Below are 24,157 nucleotides of genomic sequence, written 5' to 3' on the forward strand. Positions count from 1 at the left end.
CATCATTGATGCTTCTATCTCTCACTCCCTCTGCCTTCCTCTCTGAAAGCAATGGCAATATTAAAAACAAACAAAAAACTGGAAATCAATCACAAGAAAAAAAACTAAAAAATACACAAAGACATGGAAGCTAAATAACATGTTACTAGACAATGAATTGATTAACAATGAGATCCAGGAAGAAGTCAAAGATATCTTGAAACAAATGAAAATGAGAACCCAACAACCCCAATCTATAGGACAGAGCAAAAGCAGTCCTAAGAGGGAAATTAATAGCACTCCAGGCCTATCTCAAAAAAAAAAAAAAAAAAAAAAGAAAGAAAGAAAAGAAAAATCTCAATTTAAGTTTACACTTAAAGGAATTTAGAAGAAGAACAACAAACATGAGTAGGAAAAATGAAATAATAAAGATCAGAGCAGAAATAAATGAAATAGAGTATAAAACAATACAAACAATCAATGAAACCACCTGGCCAGTGTGGCTCAGTGATTGAGTGTCAATCCATGAATCAGGAGGCCTAGGTTCAATTCCTGGTTAGGACACATACCTTGCTGTCTGACCAGGTTGTGGGCTTGATCCCTAGTGGGAGGCAGCCGATCAATTATTATTTTTCATCACTGGTGTTTCTATCTCTATTGCTCTCTTATTTTTCTCTCTGAAATCAATAAAATTATATTTTAAAAAAGAGACATATCTCCCAAATGCAATGTGTAGACCAATCAGATTTAAAAAGAAAAAGAATCAATGAAATCACGAGCTGATTCTTCTTTTTTTTTTTATTGTCTAAAGTTTACATATGTCTCCATTTTCCCCAATTGACGCCCCCCCCCCCAGTCATTCCCACCCCTGGCAAGCCCCCACGGCCCCAGTGTCTGTGTCCATTGATTATGCTAATATGCATGCATACAAGTCCTTTGGTTGATGAGCTGATTACTTGAAAAGATAAACAACATTGAAAAACCTTAAACCAGATTCCTCAAGAAAATAAAAGAGAAGACCCAAATAAATTAAATCAGAAATAAAAGAAAAGTGACACCAAAGAAATACAAAGGATTGTAACAAAATATTACAAACAGCTATATGCCAACAAATTTTATATTATGAATGAAATGGATGCATCCCTAGAAACATACAATCTTCCAAAACTGAATCAGGAAGAATCAGAAACTGAATAAACAGACTGCAACAGGTGAAACTGAAACAGTAATTTAAAAAACTCCCAACAAACAAAAGTCCTGGGCCAGATGCCTTCACAGGTGAATTTTACCAATCAAGGAAGAACTAACACCTATCCTTATTAAACTATTCCAAAAAATTCAAGAGGAGAGAAGACTCCCACTGTCATTTTAGTAGGCCAGCATTATCCTTATTCCAAAACCAGATAAAGACACTAAAAAGAACTAAAATATAGGCCAATATCCCTGATGAGCATAGATGCTAAAATCTTCAAGAAAATATTAGAAAACTGCATCTGGCAATACATTAAAAAGATCATATAGCAGGATCAAGTGGAATTTACTATGGGGATGCAAGGTTGTTACATTATCCACAAATCAGTAAATGTGATATAGCACATATACAAAATGCAGGATAAACATCATATGGTCATATCAATACATGCTGAACAAAATTTTTTTATAAAATCCAGCATCCATTTATGATAAAGACTCTCAGCAAAGTGGGAATAGAGGGAACATACCTCAATGTAATAAAGGGCATATAGGACAAACCCACAACAAACATCATACTCAGTGGACAAAAACTACTAGTAAAAGCATTTCCCTTAAGATTGGGAACAAGTGAACATCCCTTAAGGATGTTCACTTTCCCTGCTCTTATTCAATACTAGAGGCCCGGTGCAGAGGACCTAGGGCACCTGAGGATGTTGCTTGGACATGGACAGGGTGGGAAATAGTAGAGGAAACCCCAGAAGGCTGTCCGCAGTATCAATGGAGATAAGAAAGAGCAACAGGAATGTTCCTTTTATGCAAAACAAATCCTTGAAATGGGTCCCCAAGTGCCATCAGCTGGTGCTGGATGCCCAGCGCCACAGGAATTTCAGAGAAGCACTGGGCCAAGCCCTGGGCATGCCTTTGCTTTTGAATTGTCCTTTGTTATTGTTTAGCTTTTGCCTGTATCTATTCTTTCTTGGTGTAAAGGTGAGACAGCAAGGTGTTCCCCGCAGTCACAGCCTGGAAGCCCAGTTCCAGCACTTACTTGCTCTGTGGCCATGGCAGCTTAGCTACCGCTCTGAACCTCACTTAGTTCATCTGTAAAAACCAGCTGATGACACCCCCCTCTGGGTGGAAGCAGTGCCAGCTATGGAACAGCTGCTCTGTAAGGGTCGTTTAGGTGTTCGTATATGACTCTGGGCTGGGAGGATAAGCTACAGTGCAGAGCTGGAGGCTGGGCATTTTGGAAGGAAAGCTGGATTTTGAGTAAAGAGGAGAAAGACACCATGCTCCGTGCCTCACGTGGAGGTTCCCTGAAGGCTGCAGGGGTAGGACCTGGTCAAATGACCCTATAGAGCCCTCTCCCCACTAGAGCGATTGACTTGGACTTCTGCTTAGAGGGGAGGCTTGGAAGGCATTTCACGGTGATGACTGTCTCATCTTGGTGCACCCTGTCCTCTCCAGTACTGGGAAGCCTGATCCTGATTAGACTTCTCATGGGTGGTCCATCTTCCAGGGCCTCGGGGCTCCTTTCTCTTTGGTGGTAGATGACACTGGCAGGCTTGGTTTTTCCAGCTATGAGAAGCCACATGCGGTAGAAATTTGAGAGTGGCTTTTCTTCACTGTACAATCAGCATCAACTGCCTTCCTGTTTACCACTATGGACAGTGACTCCCTAAAACACTGTGTGTCCCTGCTGACCCCTGGCTGCCTCTCTGTGCCTGGTCTGAGCAGACTGGGTAGCTCATGCAGTGCCTGACCGCTCACTCACATGGACTTCCTGGTATGGGCTGATGAAAGTGGTCAGTCAGGGTGTTGTTGTTTTATGCACATTAATAAAAGTTCCTCCTGTAAAAACAATCAACAGATACTTGGAACACTTAGCATGATGAAAAGAGAGTGGGTTTTGAAGCCTCATAAGCTTGGGTGCAATTCCAGGCTGCACCAATGAGCATGGAAATAAGAGCTCTGTGTCCTTGGGCAAGTTTCTTGCCCATTCTGAGCCTTGTTTTTCCTTATCCATAAAAATCTACCTGACCGAGTTATTTGGAAAAAAATTTTTTAAATGTATGTAAAAACACCTACTATGATATCTAGCACATATAAGTATTCAATAATGGTGATTAGTGTAAACATAAAATTATATATATAAACGTAACAACTTGTGAATTACTCATTTTTCTTGCCAGGTGAAAGTAGATGCTTTCTGTCACTTGCATCAGCCAAGGCACTTGTGATCGCCTGAATCTGGGAGTTGTATCAAACCTTGCCATCAAACACAGTTTGAACCACTCCCCCATTCTGTTCTGTTACTTAAGATCCTTACTTGGGCCCTCTAATTTCAGAGGAGATTTCTGTTCTGAAAGCCCCTGAAATGGGTTTTTGTCCTCTGGTTACAGAGTTTCAGGGCCAGGAAGAAGTTGTGAGACCACGTGGCCCACTCTCTTCTTTGCTTTCAATGACAGACCCAGACAAAAGTAGCCAGTGAAGGTGAACAGGAAATCATAATCATGGCTTAAATGTATTGAGCATTTACTATGAATTATCTGAATTAATAGAGTAAATGAACTTTTACCAAATTCTCTCTTTTTTTAAAAAATATATTTTATTGATTTTTTACAGAGAGGAAGGGAGAGGGATAGAGAGTTAGAAACATCGATGAGAGAGAAACATCGATCAGCTGCCTCCTGCACACCCCCTACTGGGGTTGTGCCCGCAACCAAGGTACATGCCCTTGACCGGAATCAAACCTGGGACCCTTGAGTCCACAGGCTGACGCTCTATCCACTGAGCCAAACCAGTTAGGGCTTACCAAATTCTCTTATTTAATCTTCACAACAGCCTGTTTCATTCCCATTTTTATTGATGAGCAAATAGATATGCTCAAGTCTTTGGTCTTCAACTCACCCGTTTTGCCACCACTGCGTATCACCTCTCCCCAGCTGGATGGACGGGACCTGCAGACTGCGGATGTTCACAACCTGTGTGACGATCTGTGATGGCAGCTCACCGTGCTTCACATTCCTCTCTGCTCCGTGGGTTGGATTGTCAGTGTCAAGACGTGTTATTTGCACGCTTTCTGGCAGCCTTGCCAGGACCATGCTGTGATTGGCAGTACAACAGCTAAGGAGGGAAACACTGTTTAAGATGGGTGACAGTGGACGCCTCCCTGATTACAAGAAGTGGAAAGAGCAAAGGCTGGGCCGGGAGTGCACATTGTCCACGCGCAGGTTCCCACCCTGGCAGAGTGCTGCCTAGAGACCACGGCCCCGCCCAGCCGGGCTCAGACTTCGAACCACAAGGAGGAGGATGAGATCTAGGTGGAAGCCAACAGCTGCTTTGGGGAAGATGAGGATCAACCCAGCAACTATGAGTCCTGACCCCATGACCCCCACATCTCTCAAGGCCCAGACTGTGCGGGCTCTCGGGCACATCCTGATGCCAGACCATCTCAGAGAGGAGGGGCCCCACTCGTGCTGGTCCCGGTCCCCAGCCCTGTCTGCTGCCCCGCTGGCTGGAGCTAGAGATTTGGGGTTCCAGTTCATGAGTGGATTAACTTGTGGTCACCTCTTATCTCTGCTTTGGAAACTAAATATAACGACTTTATGAATAAAATAAAATAAAATAAAATAAAATGACTGGTGTTGCCCGTGAAAACCACAGCCTGATTCTCACTTCTGTTCACTCCCCTCTGTTCATAAAGATGATGGGAAAAAAATGACAGAGAAAACTTGGCATTCAGTTCTCCAACACGATAGGAGTTAGCCTTAGGACACTGGTCTCACACTGATAGCCCCTCACTAACAAGTCCTTATTCAAAGCTTGCACAGCAGAAAAAATAAACCTCCATTTGCTGATGCTCCTGTCTTACAGTCAAGCTTGTCTATGTGTTCTCAATAGCAAATCATTTGTGGTGATGGTAGATCATAAGCTCAAGCTAAAATTGCCTCGAAAGAGCAGGTACTTAATAAATCGTCTGGGGGTTGATGGAGGTCTTCTCAGACTGAGGGTGGGGGATGATCTCACAGTCTCCCTCGGGAACTAGCAGTCTATTATGAAATACTAGTCTATGTTTGGGTTTACCATGGCCAAGGGTAAGAGTGGCTCTGCCTCCTCACCCTTGATGTGCAAGGTCATTGCTGTGAGAAATGACTGTCCCTGATATGGTCTGATTCAGTGGTTCTCAACCTTCTGGCCCTTTAAATACAGTCCCTTATGTTGTGATCCAACCATAAAATTATTTTCGTTGCTACTTCATAACTGTAATGTTGCTACTGTTATGAATCGTAATGTAAATATCTAGGCGACCCCTGTGAAAGGGTAGTTCGACCGCCAAAGGGGTCGCGACCCACAGGTTGAGAACCGCTGGATTAGGGCATCCTAACTCTGTCTTAATGTGGTAATGAGTTACTTCTTTTAAATCATATACTTGCTTTTAATTACAGCATCTAAATATTCCTATAATGCTTTCACCTTCATACTGTCAAGGTTTTCCCCCTAAAGAACCTTTCCTAGGTGTACCAGTTAATAATGTGGGTTTTTTTCAATAGATGGAGTTACACATATGTTGATATATATGCGATTTGGTATGTATGCTATTTTGTTGTATTGACAAACAAGCTTCAGAACTTCATATGTCAAATTTTCTGAAGGTGTTAATATCATAGATATTTTTATGCTTAAAAAAATGTCAAATTTCATGCAAAAAAAAAGAGCATTTGTGGGAAGTTTTAATTCATTACTTTATTTTAAAGAAAAAGTTATCTTATACTTCGGGAAGCTTATGGTGAACATGCTCCATCTCAAGATACTTGTGAACGCTGGATTAAACTCTTTAAAAGTGATGATTTTGATGTGAAAGACAAATAAAATCCAGGTCAACTGAAAAAGTTTGAAGACCAACAATTACAAGCATTATTGGATGACGATGCATGTCAAACTCAAAAACAACTTGCAGAAAGATTAAACATTGCTCAGAAAACAATTTCTGATAATTTACAAGCAATGGGAAAGATTTTAAAGGAAGGAAAGTGGGTGCCACATCAACTGAATGAAAGACAAATGGAAAACCGAAAAGTCATCAGTAAAATGTTGCTTCAATGGCACGAAAAAAATCTTTTTTGCATCTAATTGTGACTGGCGATGAAAAGTGGATTTATTTTGAGAATCCCAAACGCACAAAATCATGGGTTGATCCATGTCAACCATCAACATCGACTGCAAGGCCAAATCGCTTCGGAAAGAAGACAAGCTCTGCATTTGATGGGATCAGGAAGGTGTGGTGTATTATGAGCTTCTAAAACCAGGTGAAACCATTAATACTGATCGCTACTGACAACAAATAATCAATTTGAACCATGCTTTGATAGTGAAATGACCAGAATGTGCCTGAAGACACAGCAACGTAATTTTGCTACATGATAACGCACCATCACACACTTCAACACCAGTTAAAGACACGTTAAAAGATCTTGCCTGGGAAGTATGAACCCACCCGCTGTATTCGCCAGACCTTGCTCCTTCAGATTAGCACTTGTTTTGATCGATGGATGACACACGCACTTTCTGAGCAGCACTTCAAAACATACGAAGAAGTGGAAAATTGGGTCTCTGAATGGTTTGCCTCAAATCAAGAAAAGTTCTAGTGGGACGATATCCACAAATTACCTGAAAGATGGGGGAAATGTGTAGCTAGCAATGGACATTACTTTGAATAAAGCACTTTTAATGTTTCTCTTGAAATTATCATGTTTTCTTTGATTATAAAATCCGCATTAACTGGTACACCAAGTATGCCTTTAACTGCTTCAGGCAAGAATCTGGGCTATGAATTGGATGCTAATCATAGCACAATAGTCAGTTGTCTTGATTTTCCCCCATGTATTTTCAGATTGCTTATTGCAGACAGAACCCACAGTAATTTCCATAGGCCAATTAACATCTTCATTGTACTTATCACTTTCTTACAATTATATATAGACACTGGAGACCCAGTGCATGAAATCGTGCACAGGTGGGGGCGTCTGTCGGGGCTGGGCCTGTAGGGAAGAGGAAATGGGAGATTGGCCTGCCAGCCCACCCCGATTGGGGCTGGGCCGACTGGGGTGAGGGGCCACGGGCAATTGGCCCAAGGGTCCAGCCCCACAATGGGGGGGCAATTGGAGGTCAGCAGCCTGGGGGAGGGGCCATGAGTGGTTGGCCGGCTGGCCCTGTCCCTGATTGGAGTGGGGGGCCGATCAAAGGTGGAGCTTGCTGGGGGGAGGGGCTGCAGGCCAATCGGGTGGCAAGGGCCCATCAGGGGCAGGGCTGGCTGGGGGGAGAGGCTGCAGGTGGTTGGCCTGCCGGCCCTGCCCCTGATCAAGGTGGGGGGGCCAGTTTGGGTGGGGCCAGGTGGGGGAAGGGGCTGCAGGAGGTTAGCCGGCTGCCCCACACCCTATTGGGATAGGGGGGCAACCAGGGGCGGGGCGGGCTGGGGGTAGGGAGCTGCAGGCTGATCAGGGTGGTGGGGACCCATCATGGGTGGGGCCAGCCTGAGGGAGTGGCTGCAGGAGGTTGGGCAGCAGCTGGCCCCACCCCCACCCCCCATCAGGCCAGTTTGCAGGCCACAGTGGCATTATAATGACCGGTCATTCTGGTCATTATGGCATTCTGGTCGCTGGCTTTTTATAGCTATAGAGTTGGATACTTGTATTTATGTTATGTATCCTCCACCAGGCCATGTACTCTATGAGGGTGGGGCCTATGTGAGTTTTGTTGATCTCTATATTCCTAAGGTCTAGGATGCTCAAAAAGTAATGAGTGGATAGACATTAGCCCTTGAGTTATGAATAAATAAACTCATAGCTCCAAGTTATGGCATATACACTCAGATATCTGTGCTTGAAATGGTCAACCTTTCCTCTTACTGTAAAGGTGGAAATCTCTTTGCAGAAGTGGGCGTACAACACTCCACAGTTATTTTCACTTATGATATGAGTCACAATTTAATTCCTTTAGTTTTAGCATTGAAAAGGCACATTTTTCTTATTCTTAAGAATATAATTATCCTTCAAAAGTGGTCCTTGCAGTTGTGTCTGGTGTCATAGTGACTTCATTGATTGTCTAAGAATCTTCTCAATTTCACCCTCAGTTGATTTGCACTTATGTTACCAGTAGATTTCTCTTGGTAAAGATGAATTCTAAATTACATGCATGCAACTATGTTTAAGACATGTTTTTCTGATTAAATGTATAATGAGTTCCACCAATATATTTTCTTTAACTACATTATTATTTCAAAAGCCTTTTAATAAGTTCAGAGGCCTAAAACCCATTAATATTATTGCAACTATTTCTTCCAGTGTGTTCTGATTATAAAATTATAAAAATATATAAACTCATACCAATGTCTTCTCTTCACTCATATTTGGATGCAAATTTATATACCAAAGTTTTCTAACTGGTTGGCTGTCATTTGAATTTAACCTATAGATGTGTTTTATTTAGCCGGCACAGTACCTTAAAAAGTATGAGACAATATTTAAAAATTGGGAGATTTTACATAATAATCTGGATTTGGGAAGATCAACATACCCTATAGGTCCACACTGACTGCAGCTAAGGGCGTCCATAGGCCATGCCTGCTCCAGGTGCAGACTCACTCTGCCCTTCTCGCTTCTTTTGTGTTTATTGTTTAAATTCCTGAAAGTGTTGTATTATAAGTGATTTGTTTTCTTTTTTGCAAATTTTAATTAATGTTATTTCAAAAATATTTTTATAACAATGAATAAAAGCAATAGCTTTTGAGGAACTTGTTATATGTTTCATAATTAATCTGTGTATATTCTTCTTAGTCAAATGGTACTTCCAGAATTAGTGAAAACTTTCAAATGGAAAATAAGAAGAGAAATGAAATGATAGCAATTTAGATTGCCAGAGACTCTCTTGCTCATTTCTTTGTTAGCTAGTTGAGTTATTCTGTGTTTGACTTGTGGTTTCTAGTATTGCCAGATGTAAGAATGCTCTGGAGTAAAGAAGGGGGCAGCCCTGTTACACACATCTCCTTCTTCATCTGGGGGAGGATGAGCCATCACTGTGCTGGGACCCCTCGTGAGTCCCCTGGGGTTTGTTCAGCCCAAACTACATCTGCGTCTGAGAGGTGTGGAATTATGATAAACTAGCTGCCATCAAGAAGTGATGTTAAAATCCGTGATAAATCCAGGGAACTCTGGGAGAATCATTTTATTAAGAGTCCCTAACAATTGCTATCATTTATTAGATGTTTTCAAAGTCAATATGCTTTGTGCACAAGAAGTGCCCTGCTGCCTTGTTAGGTATCCCATCCTCTCTCTTGCTGTGCAGTGCAGACCCGGCCTGGAGGTATCCATATTCATTCGAAGCTTCTCCTTCATCTTGGAGTGTAGATCTGTGGCAAAACAAGGAATATTTCTTTAGGTAGATTGTATTGTGAATACTTTTACTTGGGCAATATGATCTCCCATGATAGCAGCTAACAGGAGTACACCAGTCACCAAAAGACACAGAAAGTTTAACTTGGTGGATACAAGGTGACTGTAGAGAAGCATGCTCTTTTTAAAGATTTATAAGACTTCTTAAAAAGTGTCGAAACCATTATAAAGTTTAACATTTTTATGCCAATAGACCAGAGTTTCTTAATCTCTGTCAACTGTATGAAATCCTGGGTAAATAAGTCCTTGCTGTGGGGCTGCCTGCACGCTGTGGGACGTTTCCCGGCACCTGGAGCCTATACACTAGCTGCCATAGTGAGCATCCTGCCCTGCAGTGTGACAAGCAAAACTGTCTTCAAAGATTGCCCTCTGTCCCCAGGGTCAAAATTGTCCCTGGTTGAGAACTACTGCTGCCCATGCTTTAAGGTCTTGTTATTTTACCAGAATGGTTCAGATTTTGTCTTCCAAGATCGCAAAACTGTGTTCCCTCATTGGACCTCTGAAGGGCAATGGCCACACTTTCAAAATCAAAGCCGAGAGCCTGCTTCCTCTCCTGTGTCTTTGCTAAGCTGCCCTATTGCCTCGGGTTGAATCACTGCCTCAGTCCTAGCCTCTTGCCCTTTTATTAAAATAATAGAAGACCTAACTCCTAAGGCTCACTGAGGACTAAGTGAGATAATATGTGTGAACTGGCTGCTATATCTTAATGCTTGGGTTCTTCTCATAACTGCCCCCTGGGCACGCCTGTTAGCTCCTACACAGAAGGATCTGTTTGGGGTTCAAGCACAACAGTGGAACAACAGTGTCCTGTCTCCACCTGTAGGCAGTCAACCTTGGCTACTGGGCTATCCAGACAAGGACACCTGGAACTCCTCTCTCCTCAGAACTGGGCAGATTTGTTATAAACTCGGAGAATGAGGACTGGCCTCACCTGAATGGTAATGTGAGGACTCAGAGGCCAGGCCCAGCGCTTGTCATCAGCCCAGGCCCAGGCTTGTCTTAGCACCCACCCACATGCTCTGCTCCTGAGATTTCCATCCTATATAATAAAAGGCTAATATGCAAATTGTCCCCTCGACCGGGAGTTCGACTGGGAGTTCGACCAGGGGGCAAGGCCGGCTGGCCAACTGCCCACGGCCCCTTCCCCTGCTGGCCCTGCCCTCAATTGGTCCCCCCCCCCCACCCTAATTGGCCAACCACCCATGCACGAATTTGTGCACCAGGCCTCTAGTTGTATAATACAGTTCAATGGTTTCTGACTCTATAGATAAAAAAAGTGTATTTATTTTTATGATTCTTCTAAAAAATCCCAAAGCCACAAGATCGTGTTTGAAGCCCCAAATCAATGACTTGCAGTTTCCCTCCGGTAATGCATTCCCCTGGACCACACAGACAAGAGGCTGCCCAGATCACTGCTGTGTTCTATTGAGTTCCCAGGCTGAGGCCTGCAGCTCAAGGGAACACACCAGGCTACAAACATCCTCATCCTTCCTTTGCTGGTGCTGGAAACCTCTCCCACCTCTCAGCAGTGGATGGAATTGCTTTTAGACGGGCACATCTGCCTTCCATTGCAGTAGGCTATAAGGACTGTTTGAATTCCTTTGCTTCATGCTCCTCTCTTTCTTTTCAGATTTTTTATCTTGTTTGAGTACCAGTTCAGGCAGAAAAATTTTTTTGATCATTTCTACACACTAAAAAACACAATTTCCATGTGTATATGTGTGTTTTTAAGAAAATCCATAGCTCTTTTCAGCAAGACCTCTAAGACCTCATAAGTAAGTACAGAAGAATAAAAAGGAAACAATCAACTGGGAAATTTTTATTTGGTCTCAGTACATATCAAAATTATAATAAAGACTAGAGGCCTGTGTGTGTCAGCTGTCCCTGAGAGACGAGAGAAGGAAGGCAGTGGTCGCTTCTGAGGAGAGACTGTGCAGGGGGCTCAGTTTTCATCCTCTGTACTAGTGGACCTGCTGCACATCTCTGATGTGCATGTGTTCATGAAAATGTAACAAAATTTAAAACAAAATAGCAAATTAGAAAACTAAAAATTAAAACATAAGCTTTCTAAGATAAGGAGGGGGAAAAAGAAAGGACAAGGCAGCTTGCAAACATATTCAGGGTGGGGGAAAAGTAGGTTTATAGTTGTTAATATGGAAAATAACACAATAATTAATAAATAATAATATAAAAATAAACTGTGATTCATGTACTCACAACTGTAAACCTTCTTTTGCCCCCACCCTGCATTTAACTGCAGAGAGGAAGCCGGGTGAGGAAAGATGGGTAGAGCCAGAATGCAAAAGGAATACCAAACAGAGCTCTATGGTTATGGAGGAGTGAGGGTGGGCTTGAGTTTGGAAACTTTCCTGTGGCCAAAGCTAAGAGTGAGCTGTGACCATCACTTATGTGACTCAGAGCCCTTGGTTAGAACCGGTGCTTAAATTGGTACTTATAGGATGCCACGATGGAGCAGGACATATTGTTAACAACCCTTCTCCAGTAAACATACTAGTGAGAATGTAATAGCTGTTCCCTGTAAGGTCCCTCAGTGTGGGCTTCAGGCTAATGCCCAAATATGACACAGAGGGGCAACTCTGTATGTGTGAAAAATTCTTTCCCAAGTTCTTAGCTTTCTGGTGGGCTGATGGGCTGGTGAGCTAAGGATGGAATGTAGAATGGATGGACTGCGTGTTGCTGGGTAATCTCTTATAAACGTTATATTTTTAAACTAGCTTTTGCTGCCCTGGTTGGTGCGGCTCAGTTGTGTTGAGTGTCATCCTGTGCACTGAGAAGTTGCCAGTTCTATTCCTAGTCAGGGCACAGGCATGAGTTGCAGGCTTGATCCCTGGTAGGGGGCATGCAGGAGGCAATTGATTGATGTATCTCTCTCATCAATGTTTCTCTATCTCCCCCTCTCCCTTTCTCTCTCTCTGAAAATCAATTTAAAATCTTTAAAATGAAAACAAAATAGCTTTTGCTAAGATTTGAACAACAGAGATTAAGGTTATAATCTCTGGCAAAAACCTCAGTGTAGTGACCCTGACTTGTTCATAAGGGGCAATTCCACACACTTGGATGATCAGCCACAGCCTGTGTCAGCTGTCTGCATAGAGAATTATAACATGATGAGTTTTTCCCTCATATAGAGAGGCACGAGGGGAAAAGTGTTCCATTTTCTAACCTGTCCAGGGCAGGCCTCAGAAAACTCCTGACAACCTGTAAAGCCAGGCTGTGCTTTTTCCCAGAAGAGGCAGGGCTATGCCTGATGCAGGAAGCTACGATGGTGAGCCATGTGTTTACAGAGTCAAATCTCCTTGGACCACAAGCTCTCACATCAATCAATATTTTGACTTAGCAAAGCCCACTCCGTATCAGTTAATCAGTATCATATCCCACTTTCCCACGTTCCTCTGTCAGTCTGGCTGCGCTCTGAAGGTGGGTGTGAGTATACAGATCTGCCAACATCAGGTGCCTGGGACCCCAAGGGGAGGTGTGCATTTTGCTGTAAGTCCACCTGGTCACAGGCTGTAGTGTGGTGAGGGTCACAGCTGCCTGTAGAGTGCAGGGAGGTTCAAGAGCTTTGGGGGGTGCTTATGTGCCAAAGGGAAGCTGAAGAATTTAATCAATCTATGTAGCCATTTGCTGCTTCATATATCACAAAGCAGAGGAGTTAATGTCCTAATGACACGCTCTTCATTCTTAAAGGCTGTGTTCGTCTGCGGTGGCCACTTGCACTGAAATCCATGGAAAACACGGGTCCCTCAGTGGAGGTTAATAATGCCTGACAATCTTCCCAGGAGCTGAGCAGGTTTCTGTGATCATGGACAATTGCTGCAGTGGCTTAAAGAGAGTGACAAGCTGAGTCATTGGACTGTAAACAGGTCATGGGGAATGTCTGGGTTGATCTTGAGTTTCTCATGGTGCTGAGGGGGGAGCCTTGGGGATTGGGCCCTAGTGCAGGGATAGAGGAGCCAGGTCCCTGCAGGGCTGTGGCTGGAGGGCAGGGCTGTCCCACAGGCCCTGACTTCTCCCCTCTCGGAGGAAATGCAGCAGACATTTAAATATTTCCAAACCAAACAAGACGCCCTGAAGGATTCTCCTCCTGTGGCCCCATCATCTGCCTCAGCCGGATTTGAAAATATCAAACAAGCAGTGACAGAGGCAGCGGGCTAGGAGGAGGACTGGCAGGAAGACAGGACAACAAAGGCCGTCGCCGCCCCTTGCTGAGCATCTGCCCTGAGACTCCAGGGCTGTGTTTAAAAACTGCAGAGGCAGGAACGCAGGGTGGTCTTCCAGCCACAGTCCAAGGAGGGTTGAGATCTCCCACCCTTCCTCCACAGTCAAAAAAAAAAAAAAAAAAGCTGGGGGGGCCTTGAAAATTTCAATTTCTCTTACCAGTTCTTTTTCATTGGGGCACACTTGCTTAGATATTTAATGCCCATTTCTTTGAGAGCATCCTTGTACCCTAATTTATTCTAAAAAGCCTCTTCATGCTCTTTCCTGCCCCAGTGGTTCAGTCAGATTTAACATTTCACCTGGGCTTTGCTGGTAAAGGAAATAGAAATCCCAGAACCAAACCTCCCACTCCTGCCCGCAGAGCCTGCTCGGAAATTCTGCAAAGCCTCATCTAATGTCAGCACTGAACGTGGGGAAGGAAAATGAAAGTTGTAACTGCAGCCTGTTCTACATGTGATTTTTAATAGAATTGTGGTTTCTCTTTTTCTTTTGTAATCTTGTTTTCCAAATTAAAAATCCCTCAGTGACTCAGTCGCTGCCTGGTCTGAGAAACAGTCCTGCAAGATCAGCAGGAGCATCACCCTGGGGGAAGGCCTGGCTTCGGAGGCACATGGACATCCAGGAAAACGGCAGCCCTAGCAAGCACTGGCCCCTCTCCAGACGCCTGCAGACCTTGTCTCCTCCAGGCCTGCAGGGAGGTTTCAGTGGTGGAGACTGGGCCTTGGGTGATTTATGGGCCCCTGGATGGATGCCCTCACACATGCTGTGTGCATCACATGCATCGCCAGGGTGGATAGCATGGACGCCCTGGCACGTTGGGCATGGCATGCCTACCCTTTCAGCAAAGCCTTTCCCACTTCAGTTGCCACCCCATCCTCTGGTGACCACTCCATTCAGATGTGTGAAGTCCGATGGGTTCGGGTTAGGATTTCGACCCTCTCTGTTATTGGCTGTGTAGGGGTGAACAAGTTTGCTCATCTAGGAAGTGGAGTTAGCACTGTGAACCTTATAAGACTATTTGAAGAACTGACAGATCTTGTGTGCAAGCTAGCAGAGTGCCTGATGCTACAGAACCACACACAGCTGCTTCTCAATGTTCGTAATACTATGGGAACCACGCAGTCTTCCCCAGCTCCAAAGGGAAACAGCCCCCCCCCCCCCATCTTACTTCTCTCCAGGAGGTGTGATCCTGGGTGCAGGGCGTTGTCTGATCAGTTTCAGGAACAACATGGCCTCCCACAGGGGACTGGGGAGCCACCTCAGAGGCTTTGCCCAGAAGAGCGCAGGCTGGCTGCAGCTGGGGCTTCCCCGCATGCCGGCTCTGGAGTCTTTCTAGCTGAAGGAAACAAAACCTAGCTTCCAGGCCACTCAAGCAAGGGGACATGCACCACTGCCTCACCAGGCCTCTGCCGGGGCTTTCCCTGGGCCTCACCTCCATCTCCTCCATGAGGAAGCAATGTAAGCGTGACAATAATGGCTTCACAGGCCATGGGAGGGACACTTGGGAAGGGCTTAAGTAATGGGAGTGGGGAGGTCCTGGATAAAGTGCAAATAACAGTGGCTAGAGACCCCAGTGACTGCAGGGTGGGGGTATAAATAAGAGGGTGGAGTGGGAGATAAACTAAACTTTCTCTGTAGATGAGGGCTTGCTTTGGGGAGCAAGAGATGAAAGGGTACCCTAGTGATTATCAGGGGAGAGAGGAAAAGGTCTTCCATTCCACATGTCCTGGGGCTCACACTCAGTCAAATTCAAAGTCCTGGGAGGTGGCGTGCACTTTCTGGGGAGTGAAGTCCCTGCTGGGCTCTGGCCAAGGCCCCTTGGGTGTCTTCTTATCTGTGAGACAGCCGCTCCCAGGCTGCAAGGGCAGGATGGAGCCCTTCCGGAAGGAACACTGTTGAGGGCACTGGCCTCCCAGCTGCTCCTCAGACATCCTCTGGTCTCTTGCACAAACTTATGCCAAGAGGACTGGTGACTCAGGCCTGGGATGGACAGGTCCCCTGGGAACTGGAAGCTGAATATTTATTAGTCGGATTGCTGTGGACTCAGGGCGCTCTGAACTCCAAAAGGACTTCCAGGACTTTTCTTTTTCCCAGATGAATCTTGACAACTATGCTGTGGCTGTCCCTGGCCCAGTGTCTATGTCTGTAGTGTTTTTCCTGCTCAGATAGTGTTTCATAGAAGCAGGTTTGGTAAAATGTATTTCCGTTCCGATAAAATATATTAAAATATATTTCCATTCTAAATAAGTTGGTGCCTGTTTTGAATTAATCACCTTGATACAAAGTAATTAGATATAAATGAATAAAGAAAAGAATTTGTCTTACAGGAAGAAAGTACTAATTCTATTTATACAGCACAGTAGCATATACTATGGGCCTGAAGATTTTTCCCCAAAATCAGACTTCCACTTTCTAAAATGTTAACTCTTATTCTTCCTGAATTTTCTAGAAGTTGCTGCAGCAGTTCAGAAACTTTGAGCATGCACAGCTAGAGAATTCTCTTACTTCCCCAGAATCCAAGCAGAAGCCAAGTAAAACAAAAGTACGTGCGCCTTTCAACCAGTGCCTGGCATTGGAGACTCTGAGAGATAACTGTGGCCTCAGAGGACAGCAGCCCAGCTTCAAAGGCTGCTTTGCAAACTTTGGGACAGTAACTCTTGAGATACTTTTTGGATTCCTCCCCTCTAGATCTCTCTCTGTCTCCCTGTGTCTCTTACTCCCTCCCCTTCTCTTCCTACCTCTCTCCTCTCTCTTCTTCCATTCCTCCTTCCCTTTCTCCCCCAGTTCCTCTCTCCCTCCCTCCTCTTTATCTTTCTTTGTTCACCTGTCCTTCTCTCTCCCTCCTTCCTCCTTCTGCCCCCGCCCCATCCGTATCTGTCCCTCTGTTTCTCTCTTTTCTCCCCCACCCACCATGATTCTGCCTTACCTTTTTGTATCTAAGGATCATTATTTGTATACACTGAGACTGTGAGACTGCAGCCCCCTTTCTTTGGCTTCTTTCTGTTCTACCCTCAAAAGATTTTATAACCAATGAAGGAATTTCTTTTCCCACCTGCTGTAATCACCACCTCCTTTGTCTGGAGGATTCTGACATTGCTGGGTCTAAGTACCTTGACTTACTGCTCAACTGAGGCAGGCAGACTTCAATGATTCCACCTGACTTTTATTTCCTTTTGTTTTTTAATCCTCACCCAATGATATTTTTTCCATTGATTTTTAGAGAGAGTGGAACTGAGGGGGAGAAACAGAGAGGGAGAAACATGGATGTGAGAGAGACACATCGACGGGTTGCCTCCTGCAGGCACCCAGGGCAAGGGATGGAGCCTGCAACTGAGGTACCTGCCCTTGACAGGAATCGAACCTGAAACCCTTCAGTCCAAAGGCCCACGCTCTAACCAATGAGCCAAACCAGCTAGAGCCCATCTGACTTTTCTTTGCAGAGTTTACTAGAATAAAATAAGAGGCTTCATTGATTTGAATAAAAACAGAGAGGTTCTGTTTTCTGGTGCAGGGTTCAAAATTAGGCCTTGCTTTTCCCCAGGGGCCAGTAATCAATCACAGGGATATTTGGGTGGGTAAGCTATTTTAGAAAAACCTTTTTAGATCTTTGCCTAACTAATTAATAGATAAGCCTTAACACCCACCCATTTGAACCTGGAAATATTTTTAATTCAAACTGCCTTTCTAGACCTGTGGTTTTCAAAGTGTGGTCCCTGGACCACCATCAGCGTCCCCTAGGAGCTTATTAGGAATACTAACGCGAGCTCTGTCCTATACAGACTGAATCGGAAACAGGGGTGGGCCCGGCATCCTGTGTTTAACAAGCCCTGCAAGTGATTCTGATGCACATCCCGTTTAAGAACCCCTGCTTCAGAGTGAAGACCGCCTTTATGCCTGCGATGTCAGATGCAAAGGTCTTATATGTGATGTTGGGAAAACCGTATGAAATAAACTGAAACCCCTGATAGCCACGACCTAGTGCAGATCTGTAAATAGGATCAACATCCCCACATCATAGGGATATGGGAAAAGCACCACAAAATGGGTCTGGGGCATCTTGAAAAAAACCTGAAGCAGGGAAAGAGGGGGAAAGGAGCTGTGTGTCTCTTCACGCCACTAGGGGGCGCGCTGGCCTTTCCAATGCGGTCACTCTGAGAGACGCAGCGTTTTTGTCTTTGAGGTCCTGTCATTCTCTGTATAAACAAGTTACGTTCAAGTGTTTAGGATATAAATTACGACCATGCCGGCAGCCTCGGAAGGAATGTAAACACAGCACTGTGGTCGGAGCAAACTCTGAAACTGACTTCATAATTTATAGCAGGCCCTGAGTAGCTCAGTATAAAAAAAAAAGCCCTATTTAACTGCAAATATGATAATGGAGACACACAAAAAAGCTTAAATCACTGCTTAATTTTGTGAAATACAGAAAGAAAGCATAAGGATTAGGAAGATAGTTAAGACTTTTTAAGACAAGAGTTTGACTAGGGAGACTCCTTGGCCTGAAATTCACTTGGAATACAAAAACCTGTGTGCAGATATCTACTGAGTGGTATTAAATGCCTGGTAATTGTTTGGGAGAAAGACCTTTTAGAGAACCAGGGACAAAGGAGAGTTTTCAAAAACGAAAGCAAAAACAAAACAAAAACCCAGCCCCGAGTAGGAGAGGAAACCCAAAGCGTGACTGTGGGAGAGAATCTCTACCCTTCTCAGATCTACCCTTGCCACCGCCAGGAGTTTGAAGGGCTGGTCAGACCAGATGAGGTGGGCTGGGCAAGAACAAGTCCTCCTGCTGAGTGGGCCCGTTTTCTCTCTTTGTCATTCATAGCTTTACCAGCCGTGTGGCTAGCATTGGGAGGCTGAGTAAGAAAGTAACAAGGGCTGTGAGGGGATCCCCAAGGGAAAACATCAAATCCCTCCTGAAAAGGAAGGAGGGAGTATAGGGCACAAAGGAGAGAAGTGTATAGGTTAGTGGGTGCCAAAGCTAAGCAGGGTGAGCAAGGCTCTGAATTGGAGGGTGGAGACAGAGAGCTGGTACAGAACATCTTGTGAGGGCCAGGTTCTGTTCCTCTCCAAGGAAATAAAAGAAACCAGGATCCTGGGTTCTGCCCACTGCCTTCTCCCTCTGGACTCTTCAGGATCTGACCACCAACTGCTAACAAAATGGGATCCGCATCCACTCCAACCTTTGACTTGCAAAGGGTCGTGTTTTTTGGCACCTAATCCTTGTTGGCTGCTCAGCCTGGCCTGTCACTCCATGCTGGTAGGTAAGAGGAAAGAGCAAAAGGCAAACTCTCCCTGAGCACAGGAAAGAGAACAAAAAGGGCACTTCATTGCTTCAAATCCAACAAACTCTTGCCTCTCATTATCTTGCCTGGTTTTCTTTTAAGTTCCTTTCAACTTCTGGTTTTTGTTTAGTCAGAAAGAGCGAGGGTGAAGGAAAGAAAGAAAGAACAGAAAATGTTCCTTCTTCTCTTTCTCTTCTGAGAAGACCCACAATCAGAATCTGGCCTGTGTTACTCAAGGCGCAGACCCCACACCATGTCAATTACACAACTTGGGGGGAGAAGTGTAGAGTTGCATTGCTGGCTGGTGGAGACAACCTGGTGATTTCAGGATGCCTCGGAGGAAATAGTTCCCTAAAATGACTATTTGTTACATACATTTTATTGAAAACATTTTACATCAAAATAGTTTGGCAAACTGTAAAAGTATACATAAGTGCAAATATATCCTCCTTTTAAAATACAAGTGTGAGTATACATGAGATAAAAATATCTTTAAAATACCGTGGTAGAAAATAACCTTGTAAAAAACGTTGTATTGTCACAATACTGAAAACCGTGTTCTTAAACTAGACACATTGTTTCTAAATACTTTCTTAATACTGTTCTTTGGCATTTATATCCAAAGGTAGTGTTTGGCGAAACAGAACTCCTTCCTTAGGTAGGCAATGAGATGCAGCTTTCTTGAAATCTTGCGTTTAGCACTGCCTTTTTGAAAAGCACATACATTTTTATAGACAAAGAAAAACACACAGACAACTTGTCTGCATTTTTCAGACCCTGATTACTGAAGGCAATGAAGATCCCAGAGTTACATGCTTACGTTTTTCATGTGGTAACTTTTTACCATCTTCGCTAAGAAGTTGAGCTCTCAGCTCTTCCCCTCAGTGGAGCCTGCACACATTTAGGACATTACCAGGCCAGGGCTTGTCCTTCTACCAATGGTAGATAAGTGTCAGTGAATACACAGGCCTGGGGATTCTAAGTGAACGGTGTGCTACTTACAGCTGTGGGGTGCACTTTATGTGAGTCCATCTCAGTTCACCCCCCCCCCCCAAGGAGAAAGTGGCCTTGGCATGGCCTGCCTCCCTCCATTCACATGACACAGGGCTTAATATCCTGACAGACGCTCTGGTGATGGTGGTGGTGATAGTACGGCCCACTAGCAGAGGGATGGAAAGAAGAAATGCCGTTGAAGTTGAGGACGAAATCTTTTCTGTCACACACTGGGGTAGAGTGATGCTGGTACCGAGGCAGTCCCACTGAAAGAAGGAAGAAAATAAAAACTCTTTTCAGAAACAAATTTGCCCAGGTGAGGATGGAGCCTGTTAACTTTCAAATTTTAACTAAATTGGTATCTTAATTGGAATCTTATTAAGGTCTATTGCTATAAAACTGGTAGAGGAAACCTAGCTCTGGCAGTTTCTCAAAGTTTTAAATGATAGGTCATAGGATAATTCTGGAATCATTAAATTTTGTTTTGATATACCCACAAACACAGAGCCACAGAGTGCCTGTTCCCCCTCTAAAACAGGCTCTTTTTTTAAAAAAAAATCCTCATCTGATGATATGTTTTACTGATTTTAGAGAGAGGGGATAAGAGAGAGAGAGAGAGAGAGAGAGAGAGAGAGAGAGAGAAAGGCATCTCTATCCATCAGTTGCCTCCGTATGGGCGTCCAACTGCAAGCGGCAGCTCCGTATGTGCCTGGCAACCTTTCAGTGCATGGGAGGGTGCTCTAAACAACTGAGCCACACCGGCCAGGGCTACCCCGGTTCTGTGCCTAAATTCCCCTATTAGTGCTCACAGAGGAGCAGGGACACTGGGACAATCTGACCCAGTCTCTTGTTCCAGGTCTCTGCGCACAGGGCTTCTTCCAGAACCCAAACACCCACACGAAACACTAGTGTCGCCCTCACATTTTGTTTCCCAACTAACTGGCCGGGTCAGAAAAGCAGGCCACAGCAGGGATATTTCCTGTGCCTTAAGGAGGGACAGAAAACAACCCCGGCACTAGAGAAAGGCTGGGGAAAGAAAGCATACATCTTCGTCTTCGTAGGTCCTGAACGCCTTACACTTCCTCTAGAAAGCCAACACTCCAGGGAGCAGAGAAAACCCTCCCACAAGAGTTCAGCTGGAGATCCTGCTACCCACGGAGGCGTCTGGCAGTGCAGGGAGGCCCTCAGAGAGGATGGAGAAGGCCCGCACTCCTCTTCCCCGGGGCTGCTCCTCGTCCAAGAACCGGAGCCACTGGGCGCCAACCAGCCACTGCCCTTTGCTTTTGCTTTCTCCTTGTGTGCGAGCCCTGGGCGCAATGGGCCAGGGGTGTCTGTCTCGAGCTGGGACCTGGACTTCTCCCGTACAGGGCCTGTCTCCGGGCCAGGTTGGGTTAAGCCTGTTGGCCTGAGTCTTTCTAGTAACCCGTGCGGTGTGGGAACCATAAGGTGCCCATTGGTGCCAGACCTGATTCCGTTTTTGAGTGAGTGAAAATCAGAACTGTCGCCCGCTGCGCGTGTGCCCTGCTCGCATCGCCTGGGCCTGGCTGCATCCCAGCTCTATCGAGAAGTCAGGTTGCTAGATAGCTGGCCACTCAGCCTACGCTATTGCCGGGTGACACCTAATGTTGCCAAACGTGCGCTGTAGTGCTCTCAAAGCAGCAACCACGCGTCCCCGATGTGCGCGCGTGGCTCTGCACACAGGTGCGCTCTCCCAGCAAGTTAGAGCACGGAGCAGCGCCAGAGCGCAATCGCCCAGGCTGGACCCCTGAGCGAGCGCTCACACCTCCACGAAAGACCGCGGCCAGCGCTTTCAGGTGACGGGAAGTATGATAAAAGCCCTGGCTCCTTTCTGAAAGGCTCAAAGGATTTACCGAAGGGTGCAGAGCCTCTCTGAGCACCACCCGGACCTTGGCCGCCCTATCCCGAGTGGGAAGGCGCGCCCCGCGTGGGTGTGCTGTGTGTGTGTGTGTGTGTGTGTGTGTGTGTGCGCGCGCGCGCGCGATCGCTGGGGTTGGGGTGCGCCTGGGTCCCACAGCCTCAGCCCTTCTTGACCTCCCCGCTGCTTCTCGCTGGGCTTGGGCTTCAGACTCTCAGTAGGCCCCGGCCGGGAAGGCGGCACATTCCCAACCCGAAGGCCGACGCGCACCGCCGCCTGCGAGATGCCAACAAGCATTGGGGCAGCGGGTAATAGTTCAGAGGTACCGGAGCCAGAGGGCCGGGGAGGAAGGCGCAGAGCGTCCCGTTCTGGCTTGGGCCGAGCCATGGCCTCCCTGGCATTTCCAGAGGTCATTCGAGGCTCCCTGGGAGGCGAGGCCCGCTTGCTCCGTTCTCTCCAAGACAAAGAGTTGTGTTTCCCGGCCCCCGCATTTTTGGGGGCATCTGCGTGCCCCCTGTGTGTGGGGTGGGGAGAGGACGGCCACTCAGAAGAATCAGAAGTCTCTTTCCTGAGTGTTTTCTTGTTTTTGATTTTTAAGGTACTTCTTCACGGCGGCTGCGAAGCCTCAGCGACTGAGTTCACGTTGGGCAGGCCCTGCCAGGACTCCAGTGGACAACCGGGCTCCGCCTGGGGTGGGCGGTGATTGACAGCCAGTCCGCGGGGATTAAAAAAATAAGAGCGGAGGGTTGTCTGTATTGGTTACTTGCAGAAATTCCCATAAAATTGAACAAGACTCTGCTTTCAGTGGGTTAAGTCAGGCTAAAATCCTCTCCGGTGTGGTCCTGCCGAGACTGTCTTTGTTTAGTTAACCTCTGAGACCCGCATTTAAAAGGCCTATTTGGGAAATTTCACCATTCAGGGAACCAACATGTTTTGCCCATTTCTGGGCTTCCCTTCTCCCCTCATGCTCTTAGGGCACACGATTCACGAACATATAATGTCTGCATTATCCTTCCTCCCATTTGCTAATTGGGGGTGGGGAGGCAAATGTAAGCCAGAGCACTAGTTGATGGGCAGCCCAGCCGGATTTTAATCTGCAGTCAGGGTGCCCCAGAGGAGGTTAATATAATATAAGAGAGTTTATCTCCACTTTCTTGATAAACCTGGCTAAATATTCAAAGTTCTTCTCCATCCTATCTGTCCCCTCCCACTGACCATTTTGGCAAGTCAATAAATTTTCATATTCCTTGACCAACACAATTTACACCAGCAACACAAGTGTTGTCCAAGAGGCAGGCATTTCTCAAGGGAGTCATAATGTGGACCTCAGGTCCTGCTGACCTAAGACAGACTTAAGTGTCACCAAGGTGGGTCAAGCGATTCAATCTGTGTGGGGAGGCAGAAGACTTAACAGCCTGTGAAAGATCCTGGCACCCCACTGCTTTCCTCTCCGTCCTTCTCTTCCTCTCAACACCTGCTCAGGTGCAGCTCCTCCCAACCTACACCCTCAGAATACAGAACTGTCCTTCTGATATTTACTTTTGGGCAAATTACAACCAAACAAAATTTACAAATGACAAGAGGAAGCAGCTACAGCTCCTTGGCCAAAGTCCCCCAAAACCACATGCTTTCTCTCTAAGCTAAGTCAGGCCTGAGACTTGAGACCTGCAGTCCATAAGGTCACCAGAGACCCTAGGCTGGCGACTTCGAACCATCCTCCTAGGAATGTAAATTCGAGAGGCCCACCTCTGGGCTAAGGGTATGGGGGAGGACGGTATGAACCGAATCCTCTTCCCTCCATGAATAAAGTGCCAGCTTCCCCCAGCATCAGCTTCTCCCAGCGCCTTCAGACCCCCTAGGCTGCCGCGATCCGCAGCAAGTTGCAGTAGCCTTGGAGCCTGGAGGCCTAGAGGCGACGCCTCCAGCGGGCGCGATCCATTACCTGACAGCTCTTCGCGGGCGTTCTGGTGCAGGTAGCTCTGCTCCAGCGAGTAGGAGGACATGCTGGAGTGCAAGCCTGCGGAGGCCGCGGGGTTGCTGCTGGGCGTCAGAGCGGCAGGCTGCTTGAGGTAAGGCGAGGCGCCGGGAGAGCCCCAATGCGCCCCTGGGCTCGTGTAGGGCGAGTGGCACTCGATGGCGCTCGC

At 46.0% G+C, this 24,157-nt stretch overlaps 1 protein-coding gene across 1 annotated transcript in view; it reads right to left on the reverse strand.

Annotated features, from left to right (window-relative positions):
* Positions 1 to 19,507: 19,507 nt before the first annotated feature.
* FOXF2 (forkhead box F2) overlaps positions 19,508 to 24,157 on the reverse strand; it is a 16,658-nt gene continuing 12,008 nt past the window's right edge. Inside the window, exons 3-4 of the mRNA XM_014542299.1 lie at positions 23,956 to 24,154; positions 19,508 to 20,403 (exon numbers count right to left, since the gene is read on the reverse strand). Coding sequence (XP_014397785.1) covers positions 20,237 to 20,403; positions 23,956 to 24,154 — 366 coding nt within the window. The 3' untranslated portion in view covers positions 19,508 to 20,236. The remainder of the gene's footprint in view (positions 20,404 to 23,955; positions 24,155 to 24,157) is intronic.

Source organism: Myotis brandtii, unplaced genomic scaffold, assembly GCF_000412655.1.
Source record: "Myotis brandtii unplaced genomic scaffold, ASM41265v1 scaffold298, whole genome shotgun sequence".
NCBI classification, from domain to species: Eukaryota; Metazoa; Chordata; class Mammalia; order Chiroptera; family Vespertilionidae; genus Myotis; species Myotis brandtii.